The 12,648-nt window shown below is 46.4% G+C and overlaps 2 protein-coding genes across 2 annotated transcripts; one reads left to right on the forward strand and one right to left on the reverse strand.

The window, feature by feature from the left end:
* Window positions 1-1,988: 1,988 nt before the first annotated feature.
* LOC123111381 (double-stranded RNA-binding protein 8) lies at window positions 1,989-5,089 on the forward strand. The gene is made up of 4 exons (XM_044532169.1): window positions 1,989-2,164; window positions 2,439-2,704; window positions 3,500-3,701; window positions 3,812-5,089. The coding sequence occupies exons 1-4, from the start codon at window positions 2,086-2,088 to the stop codon at window positions 4,855-4,857; spliced, it is 1,593 nt and encodes a 530-aa protein (XP_044388104.1). The 5' UTR covers window positions 1,989-2,085; the 3' UTR covers window positions 4,858-5,089.
* Window positions 5,090-5,146: 57 nt separating this feature from the next.
* LOC123111380 (pentatricopeptide repeat-containing protein At3g09040, mitochondrial) lies at window positions 5,147-7,752 on the reverse strand. Its single transcript, XM_044532168.1, has one exon. The coding sequence runs from the start codon at window positions 7,695-7,697 to the stop codon at window positions 5,349-5,351; it is 2,349 nt and encodes a 782-aa protein (XP_044388103.1). The 5' UTR covers window positions 7,698-7,752; the 3' UTR covers window positions 5,147-5,348.
* Between the last annotated feature and the right edge of the window lie 4,896 nt (window positions 7,753-12,648).

Raw genomic sequence — 12,648 nt, forward strand, 5'->3', positions numbered from 1 at the left:
ATAGGGGGGCTGCTAAGCCCATTACCCACGTGACGACGGGAAGGAGCCCAGAGGAAGAGATAAGTGTTCCCTGATAAGCTTGAACCCCAAGTTGATGGCAGAGGCGACCTAGATCGCATGTCCCCTTGTAAAACCCTAGCCTCCAACATGTATATAAGGGGAGGCTAGGGGGTTCTCATTCCCATCGACTCTCTCGTAGAACAACTCTCGATAGTATCCCATTCACCCCATTGTACACCCTCACATGAGGTATTCCACCATTAATGAATAACAACAAGTAGGACGCAGGGTAGTACTCCACCATGGAGACCCGAACTTGGGAAAATTATCGGTGTGAGCTCTTATCTGTGACTTCCAGCTACGCAAGGTACTCTATCGAGGGTACTGACAGAAATCTGTAGTGTCACAGGTCGGCTATCTCCTTTGATAATTCAAGACCGAGGTAGTTTGTGTCGCGTCGGGGCGCAGCCCGGTAGATGGAGGCCGGCTGCATGAAGGTGTTGTTAAGGGATGCTTTGTTGAACCTGTTTCAAGCCCGGCGACCAAAGACGACATGCAACTCAAAGTGCCCAAGGTGTAGTCAAGCTTAAAGACTAGTTTAGGGGCTGCTGACAGTGTCCCGGCTGTGGATTCCATACTACGTCGGTTCCCTGCCGGGCTAAGGACCCCTTGGTATTCACCTGTAATTTGTACACACCCCAACTCAAATAGACAAGAGCATGAGTAGGGTGGTGTCTTCTACGTGAGAGCTCGAACATGGGTAAAACCCTGCTTCTGTTACCATCGTGCCAAGTTGCCTAGTTAGGATACCCTACTCAGGGGCGGACCCAACCCAAAATTTCAATGGGGGCCCAACTAGTGAAAACTAGGCTTCAAAGCTGAAAAAACAGAAATTGAGTTGGGGCCTAGGCCCCCACTCGGCCCAACATGGGTCTGCCCCTGACCCTACCGAGGGATTGTCGGATCTAGCTCAGACACACGCTAAGATGACGCTCCTGCTCTGAGCCGATCCCCTGGACTGCTTTCTAGAGACGGTCTGCCGGCAAGCCTCCTGGGCCCTCGGGCCGTCCCAACACCGCGCTTCCTGGTCGATGGGCCACCCCTTGTGTATTGTATCATCACCTGAGGCGAAGATGTCCGATGTTCACTTCCTTGGAGCGAAGCTAATCGTCGTTGGAGGGATGGACGTTACTACAAAGGCGATTTCCAACCATTAGTGGTAGACTTTGAGGCAGTTCCAAACCTTCACAAACTATTGGGGGTAAATCATAAATCGATTCCTAACCAAAACTTCTACAGCCTAGGAGTCTTTAACCTTCAAAAGTAACAAGATCGAATGGGAGCACATTTATTTCTAGAATTTGCACAAGTGTGCATATCATCCATTAATAGAAGAAGTGGGTGAAGAGACCCTCCACCGCGCCTTGCATCGTTTGAAAATTACATCTCACCGCTTACAGTTACAACCATGCTATGGCAGTCTCCACCTAGATAACCTAGCTTACTACTCGCCACTTGCCCGCCTTGATATCCTACCAAAGAAAGAATCAACGTCCCCCATGAGAAGCCCAGCCGTCTTCCAAGTTCTTCCTTCACGGTTGATGCTCGGAAGTACTTCTCAAATGGAGGAGGTAGCTTCTTCAAGAACCACATCATTCCTATGTTTTCACAACTCTCAAAGACCCAACGTGATGATGAACTTGAGATCCTTCGGCGGTTGCCGCAAGTCCTTGATGTGCGCCCATCCGAGAATGGGAACACTTGAAACTTGCTCAAATCATGAAAAACGTAAGTCAGGATAAAGAGGATGTGCGGATCCATGCTTGTATGAAATCCCTCAAGTAATCTTGTTTATCTTCATAAAATAGATTTCTTGTACATTGAATCTTTTTTATCTTAAAATAATCTTTTTTTAGGGTTAAGTTTTCTCTTTTTGGGAACCAACCGAACGAGAGGCGAATATTTTGGCCATGTATAGTACTATGTGCTAAAGGCACACATGCACATCAGCCATTCACCCCCGGCACAACAAGAGGCCGCACAAAACCCTCCTCTCTGATTCTCCAAAGCGGCGGCGCGGTGGGCATGGATGGTGCCGGTATGGCGACACTGCCGGAGGCCAACACGTCGCCCGCGCCCAACGGCGGCGGCTGCGGCGGGATCAGTAAGTTCGCCCAAGATCCCCTTCTCCCTCCCCTCCCCCTCCGGCCCTCCCTCTCCCCTTCTGTCCTTCCCCTGCTGTGCTATTTTCGAGCGTCGGTTCCGGATCGTAGGTTATCTTGTTTCTTGGGCGCCCCAACTTGCTGCTACTACATGTCTTCTCAGAACTTGTTATCGGATGCTAGCATAGATTTCCCCCGAGATAAAATCCCAAATTTCATGTCCAACATTGCAACGATGTGGTTTCCTGAGCCGTGGTGCGCTTGATTTTGGCGCAGGGGTTGAGAATTGCTACGTCTTCAAGAGCAGGCTGCAGGAGTACGCGCAGAAAGCCGGCCTCATGACGCCAGAGTACCAAACCCTCAAGGAGGGGCCTTCCCATGAGCCAATCTTCAAGTCCTCCGTCGTGATAAACAACACCAAGTATGACTCTTTGCCTGGGTTCTTCAGCCGGAAGGCTGCAGAGCAGTCGGCTGCCGAAGTCGCGCTCATGGAAATCGGCAAGTCTGTGGTGTTACCAACCAATGCAACCATCCCCGCAGTCGTAAGTTGTTGATTGTTGTTTCTTTCTCAAGTCTGGCTGTGCTTATGTGAAATTGTTAGAAAGAATATTGTGGGTAGCATATGGTTAGAAAGAATTTTCTGTTTAACGTAGAAGCTAGTAAGAGGATGGATGACAATCTATCTTTCTATTCTTTGGTGGTGCTTGGGAAGAACTAACCATCTGGCCCTCTTCAATCATGTAGTGGAAAAATCGCCATTTCTGCTGCTGCCTACAGCATTTACATGCTTCCTTATTCCTAAATATGAGAAACATGCTTCACGGTCCAGTTGTGATGATGCACAGATTGGGTCGACTATATGAATGCCATTATCTTTTGTGTTCCTTGTAGTTAGTCTTTGAATAGTGCCTGCAATTTTGGCCGTAGTATCTTAAGGTGCATCGGAAAGCTCTTGTTTATTTCATTATTTTGCCACATTTAACATATCATTTACTCTCATTTGTTTGTGTTTATTTCTGAAGGAAATTGTTCGTATTTATCCAAGCCCCTCATTCTGCTAGTATCTTTGCTAAATGTAGGATTCAGTTAGTAATGAAGATGCACAACTTCTTTTGCCTCGGTTTCTGAACCATGAACAACGCAATAGGGACGTTTCTGTCCTTGAGAGAAAAATGCATACCTCACAGTACAAGTACTAAATTTTTGATATCACGTCTAAAACCATGCTTTATAGGATTGAGTGTACTTAATTCGTAGGAGGATGACTGAATTAGAATAATAACTGTCTAGTCTCTTTCCTGCTGTGCTTTCTTGACACATCTTACCTTGCTTTCCAGCAAGAAACTGGTCTGTGCAAGAATCTTCTTCAGGAGTATGCTCAGAAGATGAATTATGCTATTCCATCTTATATTTGCAACAAACAAGGTCCATACATATGCACCGTAGAGATTGGTGGAATACAATACATTGGTGCTACAGCACGGACAAAGAAAGAGGCAGAGATAAAAGCTGCCCGAACTGCTCTTCTTGCAATCCAAGGTATTCTTTTCGTTTGCTCATTTTGTCCTGGTTATTCACTTTCGAAATTGTACCGCTCTCATCCTTTGGGTATTGAGGTTGGACATTGGATCATCCACCGGCTTTATTAGTTGCAGGCCAATCAGAGGGTTGTGCAAATGGTACCACAAAATATATTGTTGTGCCTGGCAAAAGGCAAGGTAAGGAGATCGAGAAAAAGCCTGTTGAAACTCCAAAATCACTTAAGACCAAGAAAGGTGGTTTCAAGAAGCAACGGAACAAGAATAAATTCATCAAGAAGAATGGCCAAGAAGTTAACGAGGAAAAGGATGAGACTGGAGTGCCTGGAGATGCTCATCATTCAGATGTCCCTATGAAGCCAGCTGTAACAACAGAAGATCCAGTGACCAACACTGTAATGATCCAGCCTGATGAAGCTTGGCCATTCGAACATGAACCAACCGGTGACACTGCAATGCTGCAACCTATTGAAGACGCTTGGCCATCCAAACATGAACCGACCGGTGAGACTGCAATGCTGCAACCTGATGGCGAAGCTACAAAAGTGGAACAGGAGCAACTCAGTGACACAGCAATGCTGCAACCTGATGATGAAGGTGGAAGAGTAGAACATGAGCCACTCAGCAACGCTCCAATGGTGCTACGTAATGAGGAAGCTAGAAATGTAAAGCAGGAAGCACTCATCAGCACTGCAATGCCACAACCTCACATGGAAGATAGAAGAGTGGGAGCAGAGCCACCTAGAGATGCTGCAATGGTGCAACCTAATGATGAAGCTAGATGCATAAAGCAGGAGCTACTAATTGACGCTGCAATGCCTCTCCCCAATGAGGAGGCCGGAGCAGCTGCAAATCCTGTGCCATTGAGTGACTCCATAACAGCGCAACCTAATGCAGTGACTACAAATATAAATGAGGAGTCACTGAGGAATGCAGCATCAGTGCAACATAATGAAGAAGCTAGGACCGTAAACCAGGAGCCACCCAGCAGTGCTTCACTACAGCAGCCAAAGGAACCCAGAGTCGAGAACGGTGAATTTGTTTCTGAAAACAAGGACCAAACTCTGGGAGATGCATCTCGTGAGGCAAATAGGTCCAACGAAGATGTGCCAGAAAAGTGCTCAGATAATTCATCTGCTTTTACAAGTGTGGAATGATATGTGCTGTTTGAATCAAATGCAATGGCCTTCCAGTTTTACATCTTGATTTGCAAACTAGTAAAACCTGAATAGCTGGCTTCGCATTTTAGAAATATAATTGCATAACAGATGGACGTACGTGGACCAACCAAGGTCGGTTGGTGGTCCATGTTGGCCATTAGTTATTAGGAAATTTGCATGATGATGTATCTCATGTTGCTTATCTGATCAATGAACTATTATTAATTAATAGTCGGTGTTTTTTTTTGAATTAATAGTCGGTGTTTGTTATTAGCACATGTTATTCCTTCAATTGGAGCGTTGTCCATCAAATGGCCGAAATAAATAGCAGCATGCCTGACTTATTTTCAGGTGTATTTGTTTCTAAATTTTTGTAACCAAATAATAAACAAAATTTTGCCAGATGCTTGGGAGACAATAGCAGGTCTTGCTGCAACGGACAGTAGCTATTCTGCTGTTAGTGCTAACTTAGCCTATACACAACACCCCTAAACCTCAATCCTGCTATACCCTTGCACCTTCCAGACTTGATTCTCGGCCATCACCATCCTAGCCTCTTCTGCAGAATGCCACTCTCCAACATCAGCAAAGACATTCGAAAGCGATACATAGGCGCCATCACTGCTCGGGGTCATCCTCATGATCTGCTCTGCTGCAAGCACGCCAAGTTCTTTGTTCCCGTGGATCCGACAACCGTTCATCAGGGACCTCCAAACCGCAGGCCATGGTTGGAAAGGCATTACTTCGATCACGCCTTTCGCCTCGCGAAGGAGCCCTTTCCGCGCCAGGAGATCAACCAGGGTAGCAAAGTTGGCCCTCGTTGGATTCATACCCTGACCTTCAGACATCATCAGATTGAACACAACCTTCCCCTCTTCAACTAGCCCAAAATGGCTGCACGCTGATACAATGGCAACAAAAGTAGCTGGGGTGGGGATCAATTGAGCCTGTGCCATATCTTGGTAGAGACTGAGGGCTTCGTTGATCCGGCCATGGTTGGCGTAAGCTGTCAGCATGGTGTTGTACAATATGGCATCGGCACTTACTGATGAAATAGTAGCAAAAGCACTCTCCGCAGCTGATATGTCACCGCACTTTGCATACGCATCGACTAGAGCGCTCGCCACGCAGAAGTGCTTCCAGTGCCCCGTCCTGACAACAATTGAATGGATACATCTGGACTGCCGGATCAGTGCAGCGTTCGCACAGGCATTCAGGACTGTAGCTAGGATAAACTCGTCAGGTTTGTTCATGCGGTCACTTCTAAACAAGTTAAAAAGGAAAAGGACCTCATTGTTCAAGCCATGCTTGAGGAATGAAGTGATGATGACACCCCATGACACAAAATCCATCTCGCCAGTGTCCTCAATGACTTTCAGCGCACCCTGAACTGATCCAAACACTGCCTTTGTCTTGATCAGTGAAGTTGACACGAACTGCCGTGAAGCAACGCCTTGTTTCAGAATAATTGCATGGAGTTGCTCATGGTTCCTTGCTTCATGAGATTCTTGGAAAGCAGACAAAATGGCTGAATAGGTGAACTCATCTGGTCTTTCACCGAAGCAAACCATGCTGCGGAAGAGCCTCATTGCATCTTCAGAACAGCTGTACAGACCATAACCTGCAATCATCTCGTTCCATGTCACAATGTTTCTGAACTTGAGGTTACAGAAGAAGCCATGTGCGCAGTTAAGTAATCCACATCTCGAAAGCATGTTGATAACTGCATTTGCGACAAGAACATCGTCAGAGTAGCCATGACGATAGGAAAGGCTGAATATCTGAAGACCAAGTGAGGCGTTCTCTTTAGCACCACTCAGCCTCAGCATGATAGAGAAAGTGACTTCATTAGGCTTAGAACCCGATAGCGGCATATCAGCAAAGCAGCATGCAGCCGCTCTATCGTCTTCATCATGCGCGAAACGGGATATCAGTGTGTTCCAAGAAATCGTGTCCTTTTGCCGGATCCTACCAAAAGCAGCCATGGCAATGTCCGTCAGCCCGGATCTCAAATACATATCAACAAGAGCATTCATCACGGAGGTATCAGACTCAAACATGTTATGGATGACACATCCATGAAGCCGCCGTCCGAAATCCAGCTCCCCCGTGATGGAACATGCCTTGAGAGCTGAAACGTAGGTGAACATGTCAGCTGGTAGCCCACACTGTTGCATCAGAGCCATGGCCCTCATCGCGCCATATCCACAACCATTGGAGACATAACCCTCCAGCATCGCGTTCCAGCACGTCAAGTCTTTGCACCGGACGTCCGCAAATGCGCGCTCCGCAGCAGCGACACACCCATGTCTGGCATACATGAGCAGCAATGAGCTTCCCAGGAAAGGATCGGCATCCACGCCGACCTTCACCGCGACGCCATGGAGCAAAGCGCCAAACTGGAGCTTGGCACGGGCAGCGGACCGATCACAGGCAGCACGGAGCGCGCTGGCAAGAGAGAACTCGTTCGGGAAGAAGCCGCTCCTCAGCATGGAGACGAACAGCCCGATGCCCAGTTCAGCCGCGCCACCGCGTGTCGAGGCGGACACCATGGCGGTCCAGGAAACCAGGTTCCTGTGCGGCATTTCGTCGAACACGGCCAGCGCGCTCCCGAGTAGCCCGCTTCTGGAGTAGGAGATGAGGAGGTGGTTCGTGGTGAAAGTGTCGCCGGACATGCCGAGCTTGAGGACCTGCGCGTGGAGGCGCGACGGTGACCTGGAGGAGCGGGAGGCCGCGGAGAGCGCATGAGCGAGGGCAAGGGGGTCAGGCGACTTGGGGCCGGGGAAGAAGGTGGAGGAGGAACCCCTCGCTTGGAGAAGTAGTACTGATGCTCTCATCAGTCTTTTGGAACATTGGAGTTTGCAATCACTCGGAACAAATACCCCACAGATTGTTCAAGTGAAAAAAAAAGAACAATGCCAATGTGCTCCTGCCATTCCCGATTTTTCTCTTGTAAAAATAAAGTAGAGAATGCCTTTAACACACATTAGGCCTTATTTGGTACTAGTGTTTTTGAGGGGATTGGTGGGGATAATCCCCGCAGGGATTAGGTGAAACCCCAACCTTCACCCAACTTTATATCTTTATTTATCTCCGATCCACTAGGTAGGGATAGTGTATTGGGTATTGAGAAAAATGCACTAGAATTTGGGGATTTATGAAAAAATGTGGGGATGAAACATGTCAAATACACTAGAACCAAATAGTGTTTTGTGATATATGATGATTTAGGGTTTGACCGGAATAATCCTCACCAACGGCTGCGACCTCCACTATGGTCAGCCTTAACCAACCACGAATCATCAAGTCCGCATACATAATCTCTACTCCTAATGAAGGAGTTGGTAGCCTGGTATGGTTTATTTTCGTTCGATTTTTATTCGTTATCTCCCATCATTCTCACCAACTGGTTTTTCTCCTTTCCATTAAAAAATCAAATCTTATTGAAGAAGATATCTTGTTCGTGCTTACTTTCGCAGGTTCTGATTCATTCCAATCACGTACATAAATAGGTAATTAAGAATTCAGAAGTCGCACCATATATTTGAGATTAAATTCCTAAAATATAGATATAATATTAATCTCGATAACCTTCCAAAACAAAATGAGATATTCCTCAATAACAAAACATTAATCATGCACACTATGTCATTATTATTATCTTCACTATTAATTGACCATCACAAGTTTCCTATAAAGAACAAAAGAACATATCTTTTACTTGTGGGCGTACTTGCGTGATACTCGAGAATGCCAAGGCATGCATCACAACGTCAAGGACGGCCACGACGGAAGGCGTGTCGTCATACCACCACGTACATGTGTTCGTGGACACGGTCATATTATATTTCGTGTCATTAGTACACAGAGACACACAGACTCATTCTAAATCAAGTGTGTCCATTCAAATGTCAAGAAATTCGTTAAGGAAATGTGTCCTATAATACTTGGTAGTCCTCGTCATTCGTAGCAGCCATTTATGCGAAAATATTTTGGAAATTTAGCACTGAATCAATTTAGAAATAAAACCATTAATGTAATTAATTAACTAGACGGTTAATTGTGTATGCAATTAATTAGGCCCATTTAAATAGATTTTTTTGCACCCAATCATTTTTGAAACCAAGTCATTAATGTAATTAATGGTTTAGGTAGACACTTAATTATGCCTATAGACAATTAGAAGTAGAGATATTTTTTCCAATTAGGCGGTAATTAGTCTATTTGGTTGGCAGTTAATCAGGCGTGCGAAGAATTAGATAGGTTGTTAACTATTTGTGTAATTAATTAATTAAGCAAGCAGTTCATTGCGTTGAATCATTTTAAAAGCGCTCGTCGGCAAGGACGATCAACAGGCTCTCAGCGACATGGTCGATCACCACTTGCCAACATGGACAACAGACACCATGCGCCCGTGACATGGACGACCTAGCGTTCACCAAGATGGATGACGACCATGCTCTGCAGGATGTCCACATGTTGACGGTTTCTGAAATGTTCGCGGATGAGTACAACACGACACTAGATTGGCGAGGTGGTTCATGCTATAGTTGAAAGGGAGAGTGCTCCATGAATAAGAAGGAAAAAGGAACTAAAAGCGACCAAGTGGTACATGATGTTGGAGATGGAAAGAGTGTTCAAAAAATGTAAAGCGAAACAAGAAAGAAAGAGTATTATAAAAAATAAGTAGGAATGAGAATTAAAACTCGCGAAGAAGGAGGAAGAAGAAGAAGATGGGGCGTCGCTGACAAACGCGCTGATGTTGGCGTCAACGAAACGCGTTGGCGAAGAGACTAGGAGTAGTAGATGTGAGGAAGGACGTGGAAGAGAAGAACATCAAGTATCCCTTCTAGCAATGAATGGTATCTGGGCTAGAGGTGAAGCTTATTGGTGACTAGGAATACATTCAGGATACCACTTACTTCCCATGTCAGTGTGCATTTGCGAAGTTGAATGGACCTTTCAGACTGATCCCTATTGTTATTTATTATTTTGTGTCAATAGTATGTGTTAGTTTAATCCACTTTATTATACAGTAAATATGAAAAAATTCATCTTTGTTGCAACGCATGACGAAGGTGAGGCATGTGTCATTTGATTTTAAAGAAGAAAGCTCCAGCGAGAAATGTACCACTATGGCAGAAAACCGAATGAGAAAGGGAAGGCCCAAGAGAAAAAGGGGGCGGTACGTTGTGGGGTGGGTTTTTTGTGTTGGACCCATGTGTTGGAGATAACATGGGGATAGTCCGAACAACCACATTTCTCCCTCATATATGGTCTAAATTTGAGGGTGCCCGAACTGTCCATACGGTTGAATTTTAAATAGCCTACTAAGCGTTCGTTTGATGTCCGAACACGTCCGGACATTTGAGAACAAACGGGCTTTAACCTTACAGACAACCTTAATCATTTGTCTAATTAATTTATATATGCATAGCCCGTAGCAAACGTATGGGCAATCTGCTAGTTAACAATTGTGTGTCACCTCCTTCCAGCCTTTTCATTTGAGCACGTCAATGTCTCTCTGCCTTGATGAACATGATTATATTGCACCATTCTTTTTAATGTTTAGGTTGCTTTTGTTGCCGTGGGAAGGTGGAGTGCCACCGCCACCACTAGCACGGTACCACCTACTACCTCGTTGCTTCCCTCGCCATCAGAAAGCACACCCGGAGCGAGCCTATGGCGGCTAATTTTCGTGTTTTGACCCTTTTTTACAAGTTAATTGAGATCTGACCTTATTTTATAAAAATTTCGAGATCTGACCCTTTTGTTACCGTCAGGGCCCGTGGCGGTAGGCTAAGACAGGCTACCGCCACAGTCAATGGTGGTAGCAATTGGTCAACGTTAAAACCACGTCTACTAAGTACAGAGGCCTACCGCCATAGCTAACGGCGGTAGCCATAGCTACCCTCCCGCCATACTTGGTGGCGGTAGCCTCCATGCCATCGTTTAATCAGTCCCGTTGTGGTTGATACAACATGCATGCTGCTCTTTGTTTATTGGCAGTACATGCACACAAGCATGCATCCGTGCTATCTTCAATACAAATGCATATGCATACTACATAGTTTAATATGCTATCTAGCATAGTGCGGATGAGAATGGGACCCACGGTCTTGTGAATCGCAGCACACGCCAATGATTTTCAATACACATGCATGGCACAATCACAATTGCTAAGAGCAACTCCAACACACCGACCCATTTCATCGGCGCGTGTCCGTTTGGATCGCCGCGAACAAAAAAATTGGCACAGCGTGCCGACCCAGACCGACGCATGTACGCTTTTTCGTTTGCATGCCGACCCATTCCTGGCTCAAATTTGAGACTCATTTGCGTCGGCGCGGACAGTAAACAGATTCGCCCTGGCCCACCAGTCGGTGGCACAACGACCACCATTTTCCTTCAACCCTCCCGCCCAGTCGTGCTCCTGGCCATGGACGACGACACACCGACCCTCAATGCCGCCGCTGGCCTCGCCTCCCTCGCCTCGTCCGATCTCATCACCTCCGTCGCCTCTGCAAAAGGCAAGCCTCGCGCGCCCCCGCAAGACCGTGGCCGCCAAGAAGAAAAGGTTGACGCCCGAGGAGCGGGTTGTGCAGTCGACGAAGAGGAAGGACCGGAGGCACGCGCAGGACGCAAGGGACGAAGCGGCGGCCGTCGCTTCCCTCTTAACCGCCGCACAGCAGGAGAAAACCAATGCCCGAGTCGCCGCGGCAACGAGGGAGGCCTTGATCTACCTAGGGTTGAACCCTGGCCATCACGGGCTCGTCAGCGACCCGTGGCCGCGGCCAACGGGCTCATCAGTGTTTCCTCGAATGGTTCTGCCAGAGTTGCCGCGCACGTCTGCCACACATACGATTCCTGGCTTTCACGTTTATCCGCAAGTCTCCTGCTTATTTTCGTTCGAAAATATATTTTTCACTAAGAAATAAATAAGTAAACATAAATAAGTATTTTTCACTTAGAAACAAATTTCTAGTGATTTCTATTATCAATAATAAGTTATATTATAGTTTTTCCAAACGAATATACGACACACTTGTTTATTTCCAGCAAATTATCAAAGACCTGTATAAACCACATAGAAGTTGTTAAAGAATGATTCATGCGTATATGCCTTCAGTTCTCACACATGCTACGCTAGAGAAGATATCATGCAATGTAAGCAGATGCATTTGTGCTAATATGCCAAGGTGAGATATACTTCTGCTAGGTATGCCACGGTCCAGCGGGCGCTGCAAATCACTAGAGTGCTTACAGAGTGGCAGAGAGATTATGACCCAAATCGATGCAGCCACACTTGCATGCATGCACAACCAGAAATAAAATAAAAGATTGGCTGGAATAATGGCCCGGCGGCTACCGCCACCAAGTCTGGCGGTAAGGTAGGTAGGGCTACCGCCGTCAGCTATGGCGGTAGGCCTCTGTACATAGCAAACGCCAGTTTAGTGTTGACCAATTGCTATCGTTATTGATTGTGACGGTAGCCCGTCTTAGCCTACCGCCGGAGACAATGATGATAGAAAAAAGGGTCAGATCCTGAAATTTTTACAAAGTAGGGTCAAATATCGATTAACTTTAAAAAAAAAGTCAAAACACGAAATTTGTCCGCCCATGGCTGAGCATGGATATATACAATAATCAAAGTAGCAGGCTAAAAGGCAAAATCCCGTTTCGCCGCGCGCGCCACAAACTTTGACCATGCCAGGGGGAAACTTGGGCGCCACACTGCCTGGACTCCTATTTATCCATCCTTGGAACATCTGCAACACCAAAGAAACC

The sequence above is a fragment of the Triticum aestivum genome, chromosome 5B (genome assembly GCF_018294505.1).
Source record: "Triticum aestivum cultivar Chinese Spring chromosome 5B, IWGSC CS RefSeq v2.1, whole genome shotgun sequence".
In the NCBI taxonomy this organism is placed as follows: domain Eukaryota; kingdom Viridiplantae; phylum Streptophyta; class Magnoliopsida; order Poales; family Poaceae; genus Triticum; species Triticum aestivum.

Coding starts and splice junctions, on each gene's coding strand:
- LOC123111381 (XM_044532169.1), top strand. CDS start 2,086: ATGGATGGTGCCGGTATGGCGACACTGCCGGAGGCCAACACGTCGCCC. Junction 2,705..3,499: donor ATGCAACCATCCCCGCAGTC/GTAAGTTGTTGA, acceptor CTTGCTTTCCAG/CAAGAAACTGGTCTGTGCAA. Junction 3,702..3,811: donor TGCTCTTCTTGCAATCCAAG/GTATTCTTTTCG, acceptor CGGCTTTATTAG/TTGCAGGCCAATCAGAGGGT.
- LOC123111380 (XM_044532168.1), bottom strand. CDS start 7,697: ATGAGAGCATCAGTACTACTTCTCCAAGCGAGGGGTTCCTCCTCCACC.